General features: G+C 51.3%; 2 protein-coding genes across 2 annotated transcripts; one reads left to right on the top strand and one right to left on the bottom strand.

The window, feature by feature from the left end:
- Positions 1-589: 589 nt before the first annotated feature.
- LOC117039700 (E3 ubiquitin-protein ligase RNF167-like) lies at positions 590-1,522 on the bottom strand. Its single transcript, XM_033136881.1, has one exon. The coding sequence runs from the start codon at positions 1,520-1,522 to the stop codon at positions 590-592; it is 933 nt and encodes a 310-aa protein (XP_032992772.1).
- An 18,767-nt stretch (positions 1,523-20,289) lies between these two features.
- LOC117039699 (E3 ubiquitin-protein ligase RNF167-like) lies at positions 20,290-21,095 on the top strand. The gene has a single exon (XM_033136880.1). The coding sequence runs from the start codon at positions 20,290-20,292 to the stop codon at positions 20,995-20,997; it is 708 nt and encodes a 235-aa protein (XP_032992771.1). The 3' UTR covers positions 20,998-21,095.
- The last annotated feature ends 4,404 nt before the right edge of the window (positions 21,096-25,499 follow it).

Here is a 25,499-nt window from a genome sequence, read left to right as displayed (position 1 = left end):
CACCAGGGAAGGATGAGCCAGTGTCTCTCAGGTGGGCTAATGGCCAGCGAGGAGGGAGACTTCATCAGGCCGGCAGAAATCCTCCCCAGTGGTCACCAACAAGCAACCCAACCACGGCTTGAGTTGGAATTTGGGGCACAAATTTCACATCCGGTACCCAGGACTGTCTTTCCTCACTTCCTCCACACTGCAGGGGGATTTCCTGCCCCCATATTGGAATATAAACAGCCAGGTGCTTTCAGACTGCCCTTACCTCATTGGACTACTTGACATCTCACCTGTTTGCCAAGGTGTCACCCGTCCACCTGGGTTCACCTCCTCCAGACCGCCAGAGCTTCCAAGAGACATGCACTTTTATTTATTGTTAATTTTTTTTGGAAAAAAGAAGAAGAAGAAGAACAAGAAACCCACCCCAAACCCCGGGCACACATCTGTACCTAATTCTGAAACGTAAACACAGAATCTCAATAAAAGGAAGGGGACAACGGCTGATGTTTGGGAGAATTTTGTTGTTTCTGATATTTCGTGTTGGGCCTCCCTCCTTCCATCTCGACCTCCTCCTCCTCTTCCTTCGTCCCGCGTGGCGCGCCTAGATCACAACGTCAACCTTCTGCTTGCAAATGGGGCAGGTCTTCCCACTCCTGGGCTGGATGAGCAGCCAGGTGTTGATGCACGTGCTGTGATAGGCGTGGGAGCAGGGCAGGATCTTCAGCTTGTCTCCCACCTCGTAATCCGCCATGCAGATCACGCACAGGTCGTAGCTGTCGCCTCTTCTGAAGGTCTTCACCCTGATGCCTCGCCTCTTCCGGTACCACTTCATGCAGCCGGCAAAGACCAAGCCGCTGACGACCAAGCTCAGGAGGATCACGAACCCAAACTCCCGGAGGAATTCCACAATCAGTTGTTGGGTGCAGTAGCCAGGCCAGAACTGCAGGTAATGGTGAGCTGGGTCCCAAACGGAGATGCCCATGTCATCATCCCAGCAGGGGTTGTAATAGCCCTGGGGCACCACTGTCGTGATCTTGGTGCCGTTCCCAGAGCGCACCAGCCCCCTCAGCACCTTGGAGGCTGACCCACCAATGAAGAGGGACGGAATCAAGATCTTCTTCTCCTTCGGGTCTTCTATCTCAACAGCCATGCTCACGAGCAAATCGGAGTAGAAGTTGTAGATGACTGCCGCCCGGTAGCCAGCTTGCTGGGCGTGGAAGACCTTGAGGCCAAAGGGACATCCATATCGGCGAATGAGGGCGATGTAGCCCAGAGGAGACGACTTAGGAACCGGAGGGGCCACCAGGGGTAGGCAGGCATTTGCGGGCACCACCTCAACAAGGTAGCCCGTGAGGCCCAGTTGGGGGAGCGGAGGGCCGAAGCAAGCGGGGACAGCTTTGAAATCGAGGCAGGTGGAGTTCTGGGTGTAGACCACGTAGACAAACGGCTTGGCCAAGGTGACTTCTAGAACCAGGGAAAAGGCCACCAGCGAAGGAGGAGAGAGAAGCGAGAGCTGCATCTTGGAGGTTACCATCCGTGGGCGATGATGGTGGGGTGGAAAGAGCTTGGTGGGAAAATGCAGGTCTCACCTGCGCATCTTGGAGAGCTGGTTTGGGACCATGGAGGCAAGGCCAACAGCAAGGCACGCGCTTCTCACAGGACCAGCTTCCAAAAGAGCTTTTCAGTCATAGATGTTGGTCACCTTCCTCCCCCAAACACACACTTTCCACCACTTGCATCTCCGACCTTCTCAGCAATAGTTGTTTGGAAACTGCCTGGCCCCTTGTGACATCACTCACTGACTACATCCCTGGCTGGTGAGCAGAGGAAAGATGGAGTGAGAGAGAACAATGTCATGGGACTCTCACACAAACATAAGGAGAGCCTGTCTGGGTCAGGCCAATGGGACCAACCAGATGTCCCAATGGGGAAGCCTGCAAGCAAGACCCGAGCACAAGAGCCCTCTCCCCTCCTGTGGTCTCCAGCAACTGGTTTTCAGAGCTGCCTCCAGCAGCCTTTAGATAGTCATGAATTTATTTCAGCGACTCTTCCCGGTAGATCTTGCCTCAACAAGAAGAGTTTGGATTTGATATCCCGCTTTATCACTACCCGAAGGAGTCTCCAAGCGGCTCACATTCTCCTTTCCCTTCCTCCCCCACAACAAACACTCTGTGAGGTGAGTGGGGCTGAGAGACTTCAGAGAAGTGTGACTAGCCCAAGGTCAACCAGCAGCTGCATGTGGAGGAGCAGGGAAGCGAACCCGGTTCCCCAGATTACGAGTCTACCGCTCTTAACCACTACACCACGCTGGCTCTCAATAAGGCAGTTGTGGGTACTGTAAGTCTCCTCCTTTCCACAGTTCATTAAGTCTCCTCCTCTCCCGGGTCCTTCCCAAACAATCTGATGCTTCTTTGTCTTGTTTGTCTCTGCTCTACCCTCTCCGTGCCTCTTCTGGTCCTGAGATACCGGCGGTGGGACTGGTCACAGCAGGAGGGGGAGAAACCCTGGATTCTTCAGCCGCCTGCCTCATCCCTGCCTCTTGGCCCCCTTCCTTTCCATCCCCATCTTCTGCCCCTGAGCCTGGACTTCCCTCTACTGCACCCTCTTCCTGCTCACTAAACCCTGTTGCATCTTCAGCTTCCAACACCTCTTCCTCCTCCTCCCAGGCTTCTCCCTCTGATCAGGACTCTGAGCCTTCTTCCCTTGGGGTTCCCCCAGCTGGTGCTCCCTCCCCTACTTCTCGGCATCCAGCCAGTCCATGACACCACCCCAGCTAACAGGGTAATCGCTAGGGTGCTCCCAAGGGCGATTACACCATGTCTTTCTGCATTCTGTGCTCCAGCCGCCGCCTCTTGTTTCGTGCCCGCCTGCCAAGAAATTGGAAGTGCCGTTTCTTTGCCCGGTATCTGGGCCTGTGACGGTTGCTCCCCGGCTCCTTGAGGGTTCTCTCCCCTCTTTCCCCAGGCCCCTCAGGCCTCCCTTCCCTGCCCAAGCAATCTCCTCGCTCCTTTGGATTCTGATTTATTTAAATGTCAACAAGCCGCAGAGGAGATGCTGTCATGCCTGCGTAAGAGAGGAGCAATTACAGAGGAAAAGGGTCCCACTTTGCCACTCCAAGGAAGAGGCAAACTCGGAAGGAGGGAGGAAACGGCCCTCCTTGAATTTTTAACCCATCCTCTGACAAAGTTGTTTTGCTGTCCTCTCTCTCTCTCTCTCTCTCTCTCTCTCTCTCTTTCTCGTCCCTTCCTCTTTTGTGGAGCACGGGCAGATCCGCACCACACATTTGACACACATTTAAAGCCCTTGAGTCTCCCCCAAAGAATCCCTGGCACTGTAGTTTTCACAAAGTTACTATTTCCCACAACCCTAACAAACTACACTTCCCAGGATCCTATGGGCCATGTGCTTTAAATGTGCAATGTGTATCTACCCTAAGAAGCAAGGTTACAAGAAGAAGACGAAGACGAAGAAGAAGAAGAAGAAGAAGAAGAAGAAGAAGAAGAAGAAGAGGAGGCGGAGGAGGAGGAGGAGGAGTTTGGATTTGACATCCCGCTTTTCACTACCCAAAGGAGTCTCAAAGCGGCTAACATTCTCCTTTCCCTTCCTCTCTCTCACAACAAACACTCTGTGAGGTGAGTGAGGCTGAGAGACTTCAAAGAAGTGTGACTAGCCCAAGGTCACCCAGCAGCTGCATGTGGCGGAGCGGGGAATCGAACCCGGTTCACCAGATTACGAATCTACCGCTCTTAACCACTACAGTCAGAAATGACAGGAGTTTTGAGCCTTTAGAGATGACTTGCCTGGTCAGACACATGGGAAACTACCCGAGGTGGGCCAGAAGCTGAGAGCCAGGGACTATGAGACAAGTCAGGATTCAGGAAGGGGGGGGAATTCTTCAATATCAGTTTCTCATTTTTCCAGTCTTTAAGTCCAGTTCTCATTAAAATTCACCAGCATCTTAGTGCAGATTATTCTCCTAACCAACATATTTTTAAAACAAAATAAAAAATAAAAAAATTCCTTCCAGTAGCACCTTAGAGACCAACTAAGTTTGTTCTTGGTATGAACTTTTGTGTGCATGCACACTTCTTCAGATACCTTGTGCATGCACACGAAAGCTCAAACCAAGAACAAACTTAGTTGGTCTCTAAGGTGCTACTGGAATGATTTATTTTTTATTTTGTTTTGACTATGGCAGACCAACACGGCTACCTACCTGTAACTGCAACATATTTTTGCATGCAGCTTTGACTAACCTATGCATTTATTTTGCAAAGCAATTCCCCAACATAATGCATTTCTGTAATTTTTCACTAATACATGCATATTATTATTATTATTATTATTATTATTATTATTATTATTATTATTTTACAATGGTACCTTCGGTTGCGAATGGGATCTGTTCCAGAGGTCTGGCCGGATCCTGAGGTTTCCGCAACCTGAGGATCACTGTTCTACACATGCACGGGGCGGTAGACCACTTCTGTGCATGCATGTGCAGCAAAACCCGGTCTGATACTTCCAGGTTTGCTGCTTTCGTAGCATGAAGTTTACGTAACCAGAGGGTTACATAAGCTGAGGTGCTCCTGTATTTTGCACACGTGACTGCGTTGGAGAACTGCATCGCACCATTCAGAGAAGTGCGAATTTCGAAGCATGGCTGTGTTTCAGTCCTCACATCCCCTCGGAAAGTGCAAATATGATAGACCAGCCTCAAAACACAAACCTGGGTCAAACCCGGAACGTATGCAGAGGAGGGCGACCAAGATGATCAAAGACCTGGAAAGCATGTCCAGATGAAGAATGGTTGAGTTGGGTATGGTTAAGACTGGAAAGTTGCAAGATTGTTGTTGTTGTTGTTGTTCAGTCGTTCATTCGTGTCCGACTCTTCGTAACCCCATGGACCAGAGCACGCCAGGCACGCCTATCCTTCACTGCCTCTCGCAGTTTGGCCAAACTCATGTTAGTAGCTTCGAGAACACTGTCCAACCATCTCATCCTCTGTCGTCCCCTTCTCCTTGTGCCCTTCCATCTTTCCCAACATCAGGGTCTTTTCCAGGGAGTCTTCTCTTCTCATGAGGTGGCCAAAGTACTGGAGCCTCAACTTCAGGATCTGTCCTTCTAGTGAGCACTCAGGGCTGATTTCTTTGAGAATGGATAGGTTTGATCTTCTTGCAGTCCATGGGACTCTCAAGAGGCTCCTCCAGCACCAGAATTCCATCAATGATGGAGCAAGCTTGTTTTCTGCTGCTGCGGATTCAAACTCCAAGACGGGAGATTCCGACTCAACGTTAGCAAGAACGTTCTGACAATCAGAGAAGTTTGACCCTCGGAAGATGGTGGACTCTCCTTCGTTGGACGTTTCTCAACAAGGGTTGGGTGGCCACCCATCAGGGATTCTTTGCTGTGATTCCTACACTACAGGGGCTTGGAGCAGATGGTCCTTTTCCAGTTCTACTATTCCATGACTCTACTTGGAGTGAGACAGGTGCACCCACAAGCTACCAGCCTGCCTCTTTAGATGGAGGTAAAGGTAAAGGGACCCCTGACCATTAGGTCCAGTTGCGGATGACTTTGGGGTTGCAGCTCTCATCTCGCATTACTGGCCGAGGGAGCCGGCGTACAGCTTCCGGGTCATGTGGCCAGCATGGCTAAGCTGCTTCAGGCGAACCAGAGCAGCGCACGGAAACGCCGTCTACCTTCCCACCGGAGCGGTACCTATTTATCTACTTGCACTTTTGACGTGCTTTCGAACTGCTAGGTGGGCAGGAGCTGGGACCGAGCAACGGGAGCTCACCCCGTCACTGCGGGGATTCGAACCGCCGACCTTCTGATCGGCAAGCCCTAGGCTCTGTGGTTTAGACCACAGCGCCCCCCGCGTCCCATTAGATGGAGGGCAACGTCCCAATGGCAGAACTGCCTGCCTCTCCCCTAGAACCAACCTCAACCTCTGGCGGGAGAGGACACCTCGTATTCTGCTCTCGCTCTGCTACGGCTGGCACATTTTACCCCTTGGGATCCAGTCGTTCTTCGCCCCCTCCGCTCCCCACAGCCCTCCCCTGCCATGTCATTAAAAAGTACACGCAAGATAATCTTGTTTCTCCTAAAGCACACAGCAGCTTACATGATTTGATAATAGCTTCTAAACATACCAAATCACCTCCGACCGTAGAGAACCGTAAGACCTCTATTATCCCCGCCTCTTTAATTTGTCTCTTTCGTCTGTACCTTAATCTCTTTTCGTGATTGCACGGGCTTAAGAGGCAGGTACATCCTCGCGGCGCAACTTCACCCTATTTCCCCGTTCGACCAGACCCTCTGATGTTCTGACAAACTCCCTGAGGGTGGGAGGGTGGGCGGGGAATTTCGTTCCGCCGCCATTTCAAAGAGGGCTGACCCAATTCACTTCGCTTCCCGATATTAGGGCGCAGATCAAAACGCTATCGTCCCTCGGACTTTACCCATCTCTAGATTCTGCGACAAAGTTCTCGGCTCAAAAGAAACGCGCGCGTTAATGTTACTGAATATTTTTGATGATACCAATGCAGATCTATTGTCAAAAGAATTGGTCTTCTATGCGATCTTGGCTGTTGTTGTAAACAGAGAGCGGGGAAAGTTGCTGTTGGGTTGGTAGCTATGATAAGAACAGCTTGGTGGACTAGATGGGCCATTGGCCTGATCCAGCACGCTTTTCTTAAGTTCTCATGTTCCCATTGGGGCATCTGGTTGGCCACTGTGAGAAAGTGTGTTCTCCTTCATGGAGAGCACGTGTTGCGGTGGGGGCTAGCAAGTCACCCCTCTGCTGCTGGGCGGGTTTGTATGGATGGCCGCTACTGTGATTGGGCTCTGGCTGTCGTTGGGGAGATTTCTATGTTGCAACTTGTTGATGGACAGTCCAGAGCCTATAAATGACCCTGCACTCAGCGCCGGAGCCCTCCTGGCTTCGTGCATCAGATCGCCCGCCCTCCTGCCCTGTTATTAGGCCTCTGCGTTGACCTTGCTATGCCTGTCATGGGGTCATCTGCGTTGTAGCAGGGGCCTGGTAGGATTTTTTTCCACTTGGCTGATTGGCTGGTGCCATTTGGTTTTCGCCTACTGCGTAGCAATTAGTCACAACTTGTAAGGTTGGCGGTTAGGCATTGGTTATAAATTGGTTTAGGAGGGGCAGAGTTGGCTGTGGTTGCCCCTCCTATGCTGCGAAGGGGCAGGTTGGCTGTGGTTGCCCCTTCAAGGCTGTGGCGGCAAGGGGAATTCCGTTAAAGAAGAAGAAGAAGAAGAAGAGTTTGGATTTGATATCCCGCTTTATCACTACCCGAAGGAGTCTCAAAGCGGCTCACATTCTTCTTTCCCTTCCTCCCCCACAACAAACACTCTGTGAGGTGAGTGGGGCTGAGATGTGTGACTAGCCCAAGGTCACCCGGCAGCTGCATGTGGAGGAGCGGAGACGCGAACCCGGTTCCCCAGATTACGAGTCTGCTGCTCTTAACCACTACACCACACTCACCATGCTTGTCCGTTTCCCCCGGTCGGGGGACAGGGCCCACGCAAGAGCCCCTGGGAGCATTTGGGGAGAACGGGCGCACATTCTCTCCCCAAAGCGTTTCCCCCTATACTGACTCTACAGGCGGGTGGATGTCAGTTCTGTCCCCAGAGGGACAGATAGTCTTAACCAATGCCTAAGCAACCACTCACTTATTTTGTATTCAATAAAGTTGTGGCCAAATTAATGCCAAAAACCTTAAACTTATATATGGTGTGACGTGTGTTTTACTTGAGGGGTGATTGGGGACCTCGACACGCAACAGGAGCTCAGTTGGTAGAGCATTGAGACTCCTAAAAGTGCTGATTTTTGGAGCCCCAAAAGGCCCTGACCCTGTATATCCGAAGGAGCGTCTCCACCCCCATCATCCAGCCCAGACACTGAGGTCCACCTCCGAGGGCCTTCTGGCGGTTCCCTCCCTGCGAGAAGTGAGGTTACAGGGAACCAGGCAGACGGCCTTCTCGGTAGTGGCTCCCTCCCTGTGGAATGCCCTCCCATCAGATGTCAAGGAGGTCAAGAACTATACAACCTTTGGAAGACACCTGAAGGCAGCCCTGTATGAAGAAGTTTTTGATGTTTCATTATGCTTTTTATATTTGTTGGAAGCCACCAGAGAAGCTGGGGCAACCTGGTCAGATGGGCGGAGAACAAATAATAAAATTATTATCAATTAATCTAAGGGTTGTGGGTTCGAGCCCCATGTTGGGCAAAGGATTCTTGCGTGGTCCCTTCTGATTCTCAAGTTCTATGATTCTAAGGATGCTGGGCGAGATGGGCTATTGGGCTGAATCTCACGTCCTTCTTGAGACGTCCTCTTGTTGCTGTGGTTGTTATTCCCATTTATAGACCACTTGCTATCAGAATTTCTTGAAGCGGTTTACAAATATGTGCAGACACGCGCACTCAGAAACTAAGCACGGTAAAAAGTAGGCCAAGCCATTTCCATAACAACGAAACGATTGCAGAAATGATATTCGTGTCCATAAATATTATCGGTACGAACAAAACAATCGAGACCCTTACAAAGGCAGCGCAGTGCAAGATTCAACGGCACATGCACGTATTAATCATACAACCAACCCGCCCACTCTCGCTGCGCGCAACCACTTACGATCATTCACAACCTCAAACATTCAGTCCTCAGAGCAGTCAAACCCACTCGCACGATGGAGAGGTATGACAGGCCACGTGCAAAAGGAAGGCTGCTGAGCTGAGACACACAAGGCACTCTCCTGGCCTCTGAAGCTGCGATGGGATCGTGCCCCGCAGCCGCTGAACAGACCAGCTCTGCTATCTCCATCTCTCCATAGCTGTCAAGTTTTGGATTTGAAAATAAGGGATCAGCACTCTCACCTATCCCGGGGACAGTCACATGTCAGTGGTGGGCGGGGCCAGAAGCAAAAGTGGGCGGAGCAGCAATGTAAACTCCAAGCGGGCTCAGGCTCGGAGCGGAGCAAAGAGGAGGGCAGCCATGTGCTCCGCGCGATGGAGCCCCATCGTCTTCTTGTCTGATCCCATCAAAACAGGACAGGAAGCAGCAGCTGCTCAAAGGAAGCCAGGCTCCGCCCGCCAGCTAACCCTATTGGCCGTCTGAGGGGCTCGGCAGCAACGGATAGGGGCTGATGCAGAGGGAGGAATACACCCCCCTGTAAGCACGGGAAACAGCTCCCACTTGCTTTGAGGGCTGAGGCTTTTCTCTCCAAGTAGGCGAGGTCTTCCCACCCAGTCCCTGGCCAGCAGGGGAGGAGCTGCTTCCATTAAAAACGGGAAATTTAAGGGAAATAAAAAATAAGGGAGAGCAGCGGGAAACTGCTTAAAATAAGGGAGAATCCTGGGGGAAACGGGATACTTGACAGCACTGCATCTCTCACCCGAGGGGGACCCAGTTCTGTACCTGCGGGATAGCAAAAACACACCGCTCTGCTCTTTCCCAACTACATGGTTGTAGCATGCACCGTACAGCCCAACCTTGGCTCTGGATGAACAACCAGTCAGCGCCGGTAGCAGACACAAATGCCAGCCTCACACTCCGTGTGGCGTAAGGAGAGAAGGCATGGTCTAGAGACGGGCAGTGGCCTGGAGAGAGGGTGTGTGACCTGGGAGAGGTGGAGCTGTTTGTGAGAGGGGGTGTGGTTTAGGAGAAGGGGTGTGGCCTAGAGAGAAGAGGGTGTGGCTTAGAGGGGGCATAGGCTAGAAAGATGAGTGTTGCCTACACACAGGTGGGGTATTGCCTAGGGAGAGGGGTGTGGCGAAGGGAGAGGGGTGTGGCCTGGGAAGGTGGGTGTGGCCTAAAGAGAGGGGGTGTGGCCTGGGAGAGGTGGAACTGCTTGTGAGAGGGGGTGTGGTTTAGGAGAAGGGGTGTGGCTTAGGGAGAAGAGGGTGTGGCTTAGAGGGGGCATAGCCTAGAAAGATGAGTGTTGCCTACACACAGATGGGGTATTGCCTAGGGAGAGGGGTGTGGCGAAGGGAGAGGGGTGTGGCCTGGGAATGTGGGTGTGGCCTAAAGAGAGGGGGTGTGGCCTGGGAGAGGTGGAACTGCTTGTGAGAGGGGGTGTGGTTTAGGAGAAGGGGTGTGGCTTAGGGAGAAGAGGGTGTGGCTTAGAGGGGGCATAGCCTAGAAAGATGAGTGTTGCCTACACACAGATGGGGTATTGCCTAGGGAGAGGGGTGTGGCGAAGGGAGAGGGGTGTGGCCTGGGAATGTGGGTGTGGCCTAAAGAGAGGGGGTGTGGCCTGGGAGAGGTGGAACTGCTTGTGAGAGGGGGTGTGGTTTAGGAGAAGGGGTGTGGCTTAGAGGGGGCATAGCCTAGAAAGATGAGTGTTGCCTACACACAGATGGGGTATTGCCTAGGGAGAGGGGTGTGGCGAAGGGAGAGGGGTGTGGCCTGGGAATGTGGGTGTGGCCTAAAGAGAGGGGGTGTGGCCTGGGAGAGGTGGAATTGCTTGTGAGCGGGGGCAAGGTCTACAGCAGGCTTCCTCAAACTTGACCCTCCAGATGTTTTTGGCCTACAACTCCCACGATCCCTAGCTAGCAGGACCAGTGGTCAGGGATGATGGGAATTGTAGTCTCAAAACACCTGGCGGGCCGAGTTTGAGGAAGCCTGATCTACGAAGAGGGGGCATGGCCTAAGCAGAGGGGCATAGCCTATGGCAGGGATGGCCAAACGTGGCCCTCCAGCTGTTTTGGGACTACAGTTCCCATCATTCCTGACCACTGGTCCTGTTAGCTAGGGATGATGGGAGTTGTAGTCCCAAAACAGCTGGAGGGCCAGAGTTTGGCCATCACTGGCCTAGGGCAAGTTCAGAGGCCTGGAGGGGAGTCTTCTGCACTGGTGTATGCCATTCCCGGGACCTCCTCTCCTCCTCCCCGCCCCAATCACTTACAGGGTGACTTTCCGAGCCAGGTCAGCTCCGGGGCCCCTCCCCCATTTCCAAACTGGATTCAGCGAGTGCAAAGCAGCCGTTCCTTTTTGCCTTCGCTTTCCAAGAAGCTTCAATTTATCTTGCTGCGTTACCGAAACCAGTGCTGATTGTTCTACGGTCCCGGGAAATAAGAGCGTGCACTTTTGCAGATTACCCCGGGGAATCGGAAATCGTGGCTTAGCAGGCGCTGCGCATTTTGAGAGGCCAGATATGTAATTGGCCAGGGGAGGGGATTTGCCAGAGCAATCTCAGGGTGGGAGGGTGTGGGGGCAGGTGGCTTTGGTTTAGAGGTGGGGGGTTAGAGACGCGGGCTGGAGATCTTCAGAGACAAATGGAAGCAAGCAATCTGAAATATACTCGGAGCCAAGTGTGAATTTCTTGCTCTTTATTCAGCTCATAGTAGTGAGGAATGCAGTTCCCCCCAAAACGTTTGCTTTATATACACTATTTACACAATGGGCCCCACGTGATTGGCTAATTCCGGGATACTCCTGTATGCCAATCGGAGTGCGGATTCACTTCCACCTGGAGCTGGATTGGGTGGCTCCTGCGGACCAATCAGACTGCTGCAATCTCAATCCTATTGTTCTGGGACCAATCAGGCTGCTGCATTTTTGGATCCTATTCAACTCAGTACATAACACAATCCTTTGGGGGAGCCACGGCTGTTTAAATGGACACGATCCTGCTTTACATCCCTTTTGTTTCAGCAGAAATCAGTGGACCTAAGTTAGGCCCCATCTGAAAAAAATGTATTTAACGCAGTATCATACCACTTGAAACAGCCACAACATAAACACACCCAAACCCTGGATCCTGGGAGCTGTAGTTTGCTAAGGGTGCGGAGAGATGTTAGGAGAGCCCTTGCTCTCTCGCCGAGCTACAACTCCCAGAGTGGGGTTTAACAATCAATCCCTCTTCCCAGGGAATTCTGGGAATTAATAGCTCTGCATGCGGTTCAGGATGTCTCTCAACACCGTCTCAGCATCCTTAATGAACTGCATGTCCCAGGCTGCTTAAAATGGCAGGGCGCCACTTTTAGATGTACAGCACAGATGGGACCTGGTTGATCAAGGCACAAGGAACGCTGAGCAGAGGCGTTTCTGCACAAATGACTCCCCAAGCAACCGAGTGGATGCCCAGGCTCAACCGACCATCTCTCTACTGCTTTAGAGAGCTCAGCATCCACGTCCAAATGAACAGCTAAAAAATAAATAAAAATAACTAAGCTAGAGGCACCATGACAGCTGCGGTGTGTGTTTGTGAAGGAGCCTGTTCTGCTCATTGCAACAACGGCTACCAATATTTTTTCTCGCTCCTGCTACAAAGACAGGGAGAGGCGGTGCATGGAATAGCACGGGCTTGGATTCTGGCTCCAAATGGCCCCAGCCGTGGGATACCCCTGATCAGGTTTTTGGCTCTCCTTTGCAACAAGGCTGGGCCCATTTGCCTGCTCTGTGCAGCTGTTGTTTGCTGCCTTTTCCATGGTACACACATTCTCTCTCTCTCTTGCTCCCGTTTAAAGACCCAGCAAAGGTTTGTTGGCCATGATGGCAGAGGTCCATTTGGCGGCAGCTGTCCGCAGCTCTGCAGCCGAATGAAGTGCGGAGCAGAGGGAAGGAAGAAGAAAGAAAGAGAGAGAGAAGGTCAGTTAATTATTTCAACAACTTGACGAGCTGTCGGCTGCCTTTCCTCTGCTGCTTGTGGATTTTTTGCTTGCTGGGTTTCCCACAAGCCAAGGAAAACAGCACGGGGTGCCTGGGCTGGCGGTTATACCGCAGCATTTGCCCGCACGGAGAAGTGAAACGAAAGCACAGGTGGAACATCGCTGTGCCAGAACAGGGTCACAGGTCTTAGCAGCCTGCCGAAGCCGCACTAGAAAACTCGACTCCAACAATCCAGAATGGGAAAGGGTCCTTCTAATTTATGCTAGTAGGGTCATGGACACGCCAGAAAAGTACAGTGGAACCTCTGGTTACAAATGCTTCTGGTTACAAACGCTTCAGGTTACGAGCTCCGCTAACCCGGAAGAGTCAGTGTGGTGTAGTGGTTAAGAGCGGTAGACTCGTAATCTGGGGAACCGGGTTTGCGTCTCCACTCCTCCACATGCAGGTGCTGGGTGACCTTGGGCTAGTCACACTTCTCTGAAGTCTCTCAGCCCCACTCACCCCACAGAGTGTTTGTTGTGGGGGAGGAAGGGAAAAGGAGAATGTTAGCCGCTTTGAGACTCCTTCGAGTAGTGAAAAGCGGGATATCAAATCCAAACTCTTCTTCTTCTTCTTCTTCTTCTTCTTCTTCTTCTTCTTCTTCTAGCTGCTCCTGGTTGCAAACTTTGCCCCAGGATGCGAACGGAAATCACGCACCAGAGGAGTGCACACAGCGGCAGGCCCCATTAGCGAAAGCGTGCCTCAGGATAAGAACAGTTCCAGCTTAAGAACGGACCTCCGGAACGAATTAAGTTTGTAACCAGAGGTACCACTGTAAAGGTAAAAGTTAAAGGACCCCTGGACAGTTAAGTCCAGTCAAAGGTGACTATGGGGTTGCAGAGCTCATCTCGCTTTCAGGCCGAGGGAGACGGCGTTTGTCCACAGACAGCTTTCCGGGTCACGTGGCCAGCAGGACTAAACTGCTTCTGGCGCAACAGAACACCATGACGGAAACCAGAGCGCCGTTTACCTTCCTGCCGCAGCGGTACCTATTTATCTAACTTGCACTGGTGTGCTTTCGAACTGCTAGGTTGGCAGGAGCTGGGACAGAGCAACAGGAGCTCACTCCGTCGCGGGGATTCAAACCGCCGACCTTCTGATCGGCAAGCCCAAGAGGCTCAGTGGTTTAGAGGCAAGGTTTACCTCACCTGGGCCGGTTCACTCCAGCGGAGATCCCTCCGTGGGCCAGATTGCGCGCACACACCTGCAATTTCCGGCGTCTGTGTCTCCACAGAAGCAATTTCCAGTGTCACGGAAGCGAGTCCCTGCGCCACGCCGCACCAGTTTAGCGCAGCGGGCGGGGACTCGCCTAACGGGTGGCTTGGTTCGGGGGCAGTTCGGGGGCCGGTTAAATGACCCCTGTGGGCCGCTTGTGGCCACCCATGGGCCTTAGGTTGCCTACCCCTGGTTTAGACCACAGCACCACCCATGTCCCACCAGAACATATGTGACGGGACTGTTACTTAGTTCAGAGATTCCGGACCCAAACTTTTGATACTTTCTCCAATACCACCCCAGGGGTATTACCGGGTATCCCTAGACCCAGCACTGGCCCTGGCCCTGGTACCAACTCGCCCATTGTGCATAATAAACCTCTTTGTGTTTACGCTTCTTGCTGCAGCCAGATTGTCAGGTTGGCCTCCCCTTGGAAGTCCAAATCGACTCCTTCCCGGGAGGAGTGGCACTGTCCGAACATCTGACTTGTAAACAGAGAGTCCTTAATGGTTTGTTAAAAGCAGATCTTTTTTGTTCGACATGGTGTATGCATTTCCTCCTACGTTAACTCATTTGAACAGCTCACGAAACTCCTTCTTCTACAGACAAACATGCAGAGAGGCTTCATCGAGAAGAGAGCGACCTTTTGCCTTTAATAGTCTTGTATTCATTTGCTTTTCCTCCTCGTATCCTCGCTTTCTTTGTTCTATTTCTGCATGCATTTGTATCAGTTACATTATTTTCAATGGGTCTTCTCTCTGAGAAGGGATTTAAAAAAATTCCCAGCCAATCTGAGAAGAGCTACTTTGGGGTCTACAGTCACAAGGACTAGAAACCTGCCGTGTCTGGTTTTATCTTTATTTTTTTAAAAAAATGAAAGCTGCTGAATACCACAGCCGCTGCCGCATCCTGTAACTTTTCTGCGCTCCCCAAAGAATAAAAGGTAAAGGGACCCCTGACCATTAGGTCCAGTCGTGTCCAACTCTGGGGTTGCGGCGCTCATCTCGCTCTATAGGCCGAGGGAGCCGGCATTTGTCCGCAGACAGCTTCCAGGTCATGTGGCCAGCATGAGAAAGCCGCTTCTGGCGAACCAGAGCAGCGCACGGAAACGCCGTTTACCTTCCCGCCGGAGTGGTACCTATTTATCTACTTGCACTTTGACGTGCTTTCGAGCTGCTGGCTGGGCAGGAGCAGGGACCGAGCAACGGGAGCTCACCCCGTCGCGGGGATTCGAACCACCAACCTTCTGATCACCAAGCCATAGGCTCTGTGGTTTAACCCACAGCGCCACCTGGGTCCCTTCCCCAAAGAATAGCTGTGTACAAATAAACATCCCTGCTGACAGATCTGTCGGGAAACTTGAGAAATTATAATGATATCCTTATGCTTTCTGTCCTCCCACGTTGATAGGCATATTGACAGACACATCAGCAAGGAAGAGAGGCTTTAAATGTGCTTTTAGAATTACCTGCAAAGATTCCCTCCAGTGTTTTTTGAATAGGGGGGTGGGGTCTGGACAAATCCAAAAGCTCGTACCTCCAAATGCACCCCCCCCCCAGTTGGGCTGTCAGTGGGGAGCGGGGGGGGGTCCAGGTCGGTCAGCGGATCAGGCCTGTGACAGAATCGCCTTTCATTCTCCAAAAATGCGGCCCCATGACATCACAATTTGTGAAGGGGGCCTGCCAGGAAGTGGATGCACAAGAGGCATGGAGGAAAGACACAACTCTGCCAAGCGTGGAGAATGGAAGTGATCCCCCTCAGCTGGACGTAACTTCAGCAGGTGCTGGAGAGATGTTTTCTGGGAATCGGCGAGCGAAGGACCACTTGGGCGAGGCTGCAGGGCAATCCTAGAATCCTAGAGCTGGAAGGGACCCTGTGGGTCATCCAGTCCAACCCCCCTGCGACGCAGGAAACTCAGCTAAAGCATTCCTGACAGATGGCCGTCCAACCTCTGCTTCGAAAACCTCCAAGGAAGTCCATTCCACTGCCCAATGGCTCTTACCACCAGAAAGTTATTCCTAATGGTTAGTCGGAATGGCCTTTCTTGTCGTTTGAATCCATCGGTTCGGGTCCTCCGCTCTGGTGCAGCAGGAAAAAAAGCTTGCTCCCTCTTCCACGGGACAACCCTTCCAAAATTTGCAGGTGGCTATCATATCTCCTCTCAGTCTTGAATATTTCGAATTAAGGTTAAGATTTCGCACTACAGTTTTTTTTTGGTTTTGTTTCATTTTTTTATGCATGCTGTGATTTGGTATATATTATATTTGTTTGGCTTGTTGCATTCTGTTATGATTTCGTGTGTTGCATTGCTTTAACCAAATCATTTGCTGCAGATGCTCCTGCTATGGAAATTCCAGTTTTCTATCTTGGAAATAGGCGTGCCTGGCGTGCTCTGGTCCATGGGGTCACGAAGAGTCAGACACGACTGAACGACTGAACAACAACAACAATTTTGGAAATGTGATGCTTGCTCTCCTTATTGCTAGAAATTTAATAAAAACCATTTTTGTTTTGGGGTGGTTTTTTTTTTTTTTTACAAAGGGCGTTGGTTAGCCATCTGTCAGGGATTCTTTAGCTGAGATTCCTGCATTTCAGGGGGTTGGACTAGATGACCCTTGGGTCCCTCCATCCCTACAACTCTGTGACTCTATGAACAAAGCTAGCTTGGAATTAAAGCACCCTTTCCCCTTTGTGGCAGAGATTAATGTTGCGCAGCTTGAAGCAATTGGGTGGACAAAAGTGGCAATAAAAGGAGACCCATCAGCTTTACTAACCAGAACTTCAAAACAAGTACAAAACAATCTATGATACATCCAGAGAATTGCATAAAGCAGAGGTTTTCAACCTTTTCTTAGTCCATGGCTCTCTTGACCAACTACAGTCTTTCTGAGGCTCCCCTCTGGGGGTCAGAAGTCCAGATATGTGACCCCTTGCCTGCAGAGCTGGCAGCCTCTCACCCTTCTTCAAACACCCTCCCTTGTGGAGTGTTCCCTCAGCCTCCTCTCCTTGAGAGTCCTCTGGGCACGCACTGCCTCCACCCCTGATCTCCTGAGCTGCCGCCTGACCCAAACAGAGGCACCCAAAGAGAGGATCACACTTCAAAATGACCTTAACAGATTAAACAACTGGGCCAAAGCAAACAAGATGAATTTTAACAAGGAGAAATGTAAAGTACTACACTTGGGCAAAAAAATGAAAGGCACAAATACAGGATGGGTGACACCTGGCTTGAGAGCAGTACATGTGAAAAGGATCTAGGAGTCTTGGTAGACCATCAACTTGACATGAGTCAACAGTGTGATACAGCAGCTAAAAAAGCCAATGCAATTCTGGGCTGCATCAATAGGAGTATAGCGTCTAGATCAAGGGAAGTAATAGTACCACTGTATTCCGCTCTGGTCAGACCTCACCTGGAATACTGTGTCCAGTTCTGGGCACCACAGTTCAAGAAGGATACTGACAAGCTGGAACGTGTCCAGAGGAGGGCAACCAAAATGGTCAAAGGCCTGGAAACGATGCCTTATGAGGAACGGCTTAAGGAGCTGGGTATGTTTAGCCTGGAGAAGAGAAGGTTAAGGGGTGATATGATAGCCATGTTCAAATATATCAAAGGATGTCATATAGAGGAGGGAGAAAGGTTGTTTTCTGCTGCTCCAGAGAAGCGGACATGGGGCAATGGATTCAAACTACAAGAAAGAAGATTCCAGCTCAACATTAGGAAGAACTTCCTGACAGTAAGAGCTGTTGGACAGTGGGATTTGCTGCCCAGGAGTGTGGTGGAGTCTCCTTCTTTGGAGGTCTTTAAGCGGAGGCTTGACAGCCATCTGTCAGGAATGCTTTGATGGTGTTTCCTGCTTGGCAGGGGGTTGGACTGGATGGCCCTTGGGGTCTCTTCCAACTCTATGATTCTATGATTCTACCTCCTCGCACTGCCCCACAGGGGCCTGGGACTTGTGTGTCCATTCCCAACAGCAAGGGCTGGCAGACTGGCTGGCTGGGCTCCCTCCCCCGCTTCCTTGCTTACCCCGAGGCCGCCTCAGCCCCTGGCACCCAGCACCCCCTGGCCAGCCCCAGAGGAACCATTCGCCTGCGGGGCTTGTAGCCAGGGCTGCTGCAACAAACAGTCATGCAAGCCTTTGGGAGGCAGAGATGCAAGAGGGCAGCAAGGGACAGAGGGAAGGAAAGAGGGTCAGAGTCCAGTGTTGCCCGCGAGACCCGATGTCAGGTCCACGAAGCGGTTGCCCACGAGTAAAGACAAAGTCTTTGTCCATGGAGCTTTCTTGGCAGGGATACTGGAGTGGCTTGCCAGTTCCTTCTCCAGGTGGATCACATTTGGTCCAAACTCTCCACTATGACCTGTCCATCTTGACCTGCCCATAGCTTCCCTGAGTAATTCAAGCCCCTTCGCCACGACAAGGCAGTGATCCATGAAGCGGGCAGTGATCCATGAAGGGTTTTCATGAGTTTGGCCAAACTGCGAGAGGCAGTGAAGGATAGGCGTGCCTGGCGTGCTCTGGTCCATGGGGTCACAAAGAGTCGGACACGACTGAACAACTGAACAACAACAACAACAACAACAAAGACAAAGTCCGTCTTGTCTTTAACTGTTTTTTTTATTGTGAAAGCTATTTACAGTGCGGAGCTACTGAAAAACATGACTGCCTAGTCGCTAGACGAATCTGGAACTGCCTGTTTCCGGCTACAACCCCAGCATAGGAATTTCGGCATCTTAAAAGGCCGCCTTCCCGGTCTTTTGACCCCTCTGCGGAGTTCAGGCGACGGAAGTGGCATCTCCCCCTCAGAACAAGTCTGCTGGACGGTGCTGGGTCTCTGAGCAACATCCTGGAGCCCGCGCTCCACCTGGCTGCCTGAGGATCACTCCTCCTCCCCATGGGAGGTGCTGGGAGACACGCTGGGAGACGTATCATTGGCTAGGAGTGGCTGGGGCTGCCTTTACCCACCCAGACTCTGTCTGGCAGTAGAGTGCAGCTCCCTGACACCCGACCACCATTCAAGGCACCCCAGGGTGCCATGGCACAGTGGTTGAAAACCACTGGCATAAAGCATATGCATACTCAAGAGTAGGTCTGTCTTCTTAAATGGGGAGGTAATAAACCTAGACAGCATCTTAAAAAGCAAAGACATCACCTTGCCAACAAAGGTCCGTATAGTTAAAGCTATGGTTTTCCCAATAGTAATGTATAGAAGTGAGAGCTGGACCATAAAGAAGGCAGATCGCCGAAGAATTGATGCTTTTGAATTATGGTGCTGGAGGAGACTCTTGAGAGTCCCATGGACTGCGAGAAGATCAAACTTATCCATCCTTAAAGAAATCAGCCCTGAGTGCTCACTAGAAGGACAGATCCTGAAGCTGAGGCTCAAGTACTTTGGCCACCTCATGAGAAGAGAAGACTCCCTAGAAAAGACCCTGATGTTGGGAAAGATGGAGGGCACAAGGAGAAGGGGACGACAGAGGATGAGATGGTTGGACAGTGTTCTCGAAGCGACTGGCATGAGTTTGGCCAAACTGCGGGAGGCAGTGAAGGATAGGGGTGCCTGGCGTGCTCTGGTCCATGGGGTCACGAAGAATCGGACACGACTGAACGACTGAACAACAACAACAAAATAAATTATTATTATTATTACAGTCAGAGCTGATACAAGTGCTCTCTCTCTCCCATAGCCTGCAATCGCCTGCATCCAACCTAAGGCTATGCATCCATATAGCATTCTTTGTTCTCTGCAGCTTCCATAGGAAAAACTAACAGGCAACTCCCTTCAAGATGGAGATGTGCTACTGATATCGCTGAATCACATGATCTGAAGATAAATGCTATGGGAGAGCTAGCCGAGAGCACCAACTGCTAATTATCAACCTGTTGGAGCTTCAGTGGAATTTTCCAATTTCCCTTGAGCAATACACATACAGGCATTCAGTTCACAATGAAACAGTTATACTTAACGCTGACTCTCCGGCAACCCCTTTTCTTCCTCCCTCCCTCCCACAGGAAGAGCGGGCCACTCTTGCCAGAAGTCTGAACTGACTGTGTGCAGAATGGCTTTTGAAATCGGGCTGAAGGCCATGTGCGCTCGTGGGACCCCCGGGTTGCGCAGACCCCTGGCTGCATTGGAGGACATACCTAATACATTTCCTAGGTGGATTGAGGTAGGTGGCTGAGGTCGTGAGGTCACAAAGACCTCTGGGCAAATGTCCTGGGAAGGCTTTACTCATCAGGCAGCCCTGGTGCTCTGGGGGGAGACCAGCCACCTGTGCTTCAACACCAACAGAGCTTGGCCTGTTCCACTTGCCTGGCCGCGGTCTGGTTTCATGGACGGTCCAGTAGGAACTACCACATTGATGCTCCCACTGTCCAGAAAAGACCTTTAGACAGACCCACCCATGACCTATGCAAGAATGCACCTAATAGCTCTTTCGCCTCCCGTTCGTCTGGTCACAGGGATCTCCCTTCTGCTCCTCTGCAGCATCCCTTCCAACGATGCCTTAATCCGTGCAGTGTACAACCACAACGGCATCAGCCAAGATTTCGATGCCTTGCCTTCCCATTTCGGGCCTTCTCTCCACCGCGAAGGTCTTCTGGGTCACCTCGTGGAAGCCAGGCCAGCCAACGCCTGCCAGCCCATCGACACCCCGCCGGCGGCCAACAGCTCCTCCACTGCCTTCATCGCTCTCATCCAGAGGTACGACTGCCCCTTCACCACTAAGGTCCTTCACGCCCAGCAAGCCGGGTACCATGCCGCCATCGTACACAACGTTGACTCGCAGGCTTTGGTGACCATGTTGGGTGAGAACGAGGCCGTGAAGGAGTCGGTCAGCATCCCTTCCTTGTTCATCAGCGAGTCGGCTTCCACCCAGCTCAGAAGGATCTTCCATTATGACCAAACCGCTTACATCATCCTCGTCCCTGATTGCCATTGGCTGTCCTGCTGGGATGCCGAGCACAACTGCCAATCACATCCTCAAACGCCTAGGCAAGGCCTCCTGAAGCAGACGTCGCCTTGCCTGCTGGCGCGCTGCCACTTGTTCAACAGCATCCATTACCTCCTGTTTGGCCTCACCCTGGTCATCTGGATGGTGGCCTTGTATGTCCTCTGCTGTTTGTAATGACTTTGGGGTTCGGAAGCCAGTATGCAGCTCGGCAAATGTTCCCCAAGGCCCTTTATTCGGCGAACTTGCAAAATTAATACATTGTCCACAAATGAGATCTTCTGAGGCTTCTTCCCCCCCACTCCCCCCCCCATTCTCTGAATGGCTCTTTGTCAACCTGGTGCCCTCCAGATCACATCCCACTAGCCTCACGAAGCATAGTCATAGAATCATAGAATCATAGAATCCTAGAGTTGGAAGAGACCCCAAGGGCCATCCAGTCCAACCCCCTGCCAAGCAGGAAACACCATCAAAGCATTCCTGACAGATGGCTGTCAAGCCTCCGCTTGTTGTTCAGTCGTTCAGTCGTGTCCGACTCTTCGTGACCCCATGGACCAGAGCACGCCAGGCACACCTATCCTTCACTGCCTCTCGCAGTTTGGCCAAACTCATGTTAGGAGCTTCGAGAACACTGTCCAACCATCTCATCCTCTGTCGTCCCCTTCTCCTTGTGCCCTCCATCTTTCCCAACGTCAGGGTCTTTTCTAGGGAGTCTTCTCTTCTCATGAGGTGGCCAAAGCACTGGAGCCTCAACTTCAGGATCTGTCCTTCTAGTGAGCACTCAGGGCTGATTACTTTGAGAAAGAAAGCCTCCCCTTAAAGACCTCCAAAGAAGGAGACTCCACCACACTCCTTGGCAGCAAATTCCACTGTCAAACAGCACTTACTCTCAGGAAGTTCTTCCTAATGTTTAGGTGGAATCTTCTTTCTTGTAGTTTGAATCCATTGCCCCGTGTCCGCTTCTCTGGAGCAGCAGAAAACAACCTTTCTCCCTCCTCTATATGACATCCTTTGATATATTTGAACATGGCTATCATATCACCCCTCAACCTTCTCTTCTCCAGGCTAAACATACCCAGCTCCCTAAGCCGTTCCTCATAAGTCATTTTAGACCACACCTCCACCCAATCAGCCCCACAAAACATTGTCATTTTGGACAACATCTCCAATCAGCCTCCCCCCCCCCAAACTGTTCCATCATCCTTTGAGGCAAATATATATACATTGATCACAGAGGATTGTAAGAATTACCTCTATCATTCTATTTGCCTTGCCTCAAAAAGGATATGGTAGAGTTGGGAAAAAGGGTAGGCAAAACAATCCATGAGTTGGAGTAACCACTGATGGAGAAGTTTGGAAGAGAGATTCCTACTCTCCAGTTACAGAGTTAAGCACATTGGCAATTGCTCCCGGCGCATTTAAACTTGGTTAGATTTATACCTGTCCCCACCCACCTTTAAGCAAAATACCTATGCTAAATTAAATCACAGGCACTTCACTTTGCAAATAAGTGAATGCTTTACTCACAGAGTTTCAGAAGCCACAGCGAACAAGTCTCTGTTTGTTGGCCTTTAAAAAGAAAAGTAAAAAAAAAAAAGGTTCCAAACAAACTTGCAAAGAAAAGTACTTTGTTTCCTTACGAAAAGGATCAGGCAACCTTTGGGTTGGCAAAGATGCAGGCTGCAAAATCTCCCTTTGGGAGAGAACCAGTTCACTTGGTTTTTTCTTGAAGCTGGGAGCCATGGGCCTCATGGCTCCTTACTTGTTCCAGGAAGCACAAAAAGAGAAGGGGGGGGGGAAGAGGTGGGAGAGAGCCTGCCGAGAGCCTGCTAAGCCACACCTACCGTGGCAACTTGGGCTCAGGGCTCAGGTTAACCCTTTCATGCATGCACATGTGAGTCAGTAACTGTGCATTACAACAATAACCCTACGGGGAAAGTTAAGGGATAGCTCAGTTGGTAGAGTATGAGACTCAGGGGCGTACCCAGGATCAAAACTAAGGGGTGAGGCAAGCCATGGCCGTTCAGGTTCAAAAACAAAAACAGCTTCAACAAACAGAAAAACTCCCCCCCCCCAACAGAAAGCCCCAAATGGCTGAAAAACTCAGTTTCCCAGGATCCTCAGTCCTCGCAAAGGAACTACTCACCATGCAAAGGAACTCAGTTTGCCAAGCTCCCTTGCAACGATGAATCCTGGCAATGATGAATTCGCCCCCTGACACTGCCCAAGTCTCAGCCTGCATCCCCATTTGACCAAGCAGGGTGCAGCCGGCTAGGATCCGGTCTCTGATAGGCACGCCAGCTCTTTGTGGGCATGAGGGAGGGGGAAACAGCTGGCGCAACACACACACACACACACACACACACAGAGTGGCCAACTGCCTCGGCAAGAGCGGAAGAGCTCAATTGTTATTGAGATTTTGGGAGGGGGAGAAAGACCAGTCTTGAGCTTTTTTTTCCTTTTAGGCTGCCGATAACCATTTAATTTAATTTATTTTTTTTGCTTCTGGGGGGCCGCTGCCCCCCCTGCCCCCCCCCCCAGGTACACCCATGATGAGACTCTTAATCTAAGGGCCTTGGGTTCGAACCCCATGTTGGGCAAAAGTGTTATGTATTGAAGTTCTCACCCTAGGCCACTAGGGGTGTGTGTATATAGTTCATTCTGCTGCAGTTTTCACTCAGGTCCGCACATGCAAATGAAGGATTGAAAAGTGACGTTCAGGGATTGGTTAACTGCGGAAAGTTGTTACTGTTGCATTGTAGCTGAGTTCTATATAAGCAGGCTGCTGAGCCCTTCAGCTCGCTTCTGCTCCAGCCTGAGAATAAACAAGAGCTGCTTAGAAATCACTGTGTCGTCTGCTGTGTCCACCCACAACTTAACAAAAAGATTCCTGCAACGCAGGGGGTAGGAACAGATCAAGCGTTTCCCAAAACGTGGGTTTTCGGACTACAAATCTCATCATCCCTGACCTAGCTAGCTAGGGACGATGGGAGTTGTGGTCCAAAAAAGAGACGGGGGACCCAAGTTTGGGGGGAGCACTGGACTAGATGATCCTCGTGGTCCCTTCCAGCTCTGTGATCCTATGATATGATCATTGGGAGCTTTTTAGCTTTAGAATTTTGAATAAGCGGTGGTTGGAGAGATCGAGCAGGGAGACGTTTTCCTCCCTCTCATAACTCCAGGAGCCCTTAACACCCAACGCGGCTGAATGCTGAAAGGTTTCGGGGACAGATAAAATGCGATGTTTCTTCACCCAGCACATACGGAATTAGGAGAGCCCCCCTCGGATGGCATTAAAGGGAGATTAGATAAATGCACGGAGAACGATAAGGCTGGCGGCTATTGGCTGCCTCCAGGATCAGAGGCAACATTGCTGTGAACACCCATCACTGAATACCAGATGGTAGTAGCAGAATGCTGCTGTACTCATGTCCTGTTTGTGGGCATTGTGTGTGGGGGGGGGGGACGGGACAGCACCAATCAAGTAGAATCACAGATTTTTTCTTAGAGCTGGAAGGGATGTCCGAGGGTCATCTAGTCCAACCCTCTTCCTTCCTTATGTTTACACGGGACGGGCTTTAGTATAGCCAGGTTTCCGCAACACGCAATGAGGAATCGTGAATGCTACGCAATATTAACTTAACTGTCAGGTGCAGCAGGTTTTTTCCTGAGAGCCAGTGCGGTGTAGTCAGGACCGGTGGTAGGGTTTCTCGCGCCCTAGGCAGACCACCTTCTGGCGCGCGCCCCCCCCCCCCCCGCCAAAGCCTGCTTTAGCAGGAGGTGGGGTTGGTGGAGAGGCAAGCAGCAGTTTCTCCGCCAGCGTGGTGTAGTGGTTAAGAGAGGTAGACTCGTAATCTGGGGAACCGGGTTCGTGTCTCCGCTCCTCCACATGCAGCTGCTGGGTGACCTTGGGCTAGTCACGCTTCTCTGAAGTCTCTCAGCCCCACTCACCTCACAGAGTGTTTGTTGGGGGGGAGGAAGGGAAAGGAGATTGTTAGCTGCTTTGAGACTCCTTCGGGTAGTGATAAAGCGGGATATCAAATCCGAACTCTTCTTCTTCTTCTTCTGTAGCGGAGAAGCTGCTGCTCGCCCGTCCCGCCCCCCACCAAAGCCTGCTTTAGCGAGAGCCGGAGGGTGGTGTAGGGGGCAAGCAGCACCTCTCCGCTACAGAGGAGAAAATGCTGCTGGCCCGTCCCATCCGTCCCGCCCCGGCCATGCCTGGCCAGCACCCCCTCCATTTTGTCGCCCTAGGCAATTGCCTAGTTCGCCTTAATGGACGCGCCGGCCCTGGGTGTAGTCGTTAAGAGTGGTGGACTCGTAATCTGGTGAGCCGGGTTCGCTTCCCTGCTCCTCCACATGCAGCTGCTGGGTGACCTTGGGCTAGTCACACTTCTCTCAGCCTCACTCAAAGTGTTTGTTGTGGGGGAGGAAGGGAAAGGAGAATGTGAGCCGCTTTGAGAATCCTTTGGGTAGTGATAAAGCGGGATATCAAATCCAAACTCTTTGTCTTCTTCTTCTTCTTCTTCTTCTTCTTCTTCTTCTTCTTCTTCTTCTTCTTCTTCTTCTTCTTCTTCTTCTTCTTCTTCCAAAGTCTGATAGAAATGTGCACTTCTTCTTCTGTGTCAATTTATTGCACAAAACCCTACTGGAATCTTGTATACAGGCCAATAAAGGTTTGA

Source organism: Lacerta agilis, chromosome 18, assembly GCF_009819535.1.
Source record: "Lacerta agilis isolate rLacAgi1 chromosome 18, rLacAgi1.pri, whole genome shotgun sequence".
Classification (NCBI taxonomy): domain Eukaryota; kingdom Metazoa; phylum Chordata; class Lepidosauria; order Squamata; family Lacertidae; genus Lacerta; species Lacerta agilis.
This window is presented reverse-complemented; position numbering and strand designations above follow the sequence as displayed.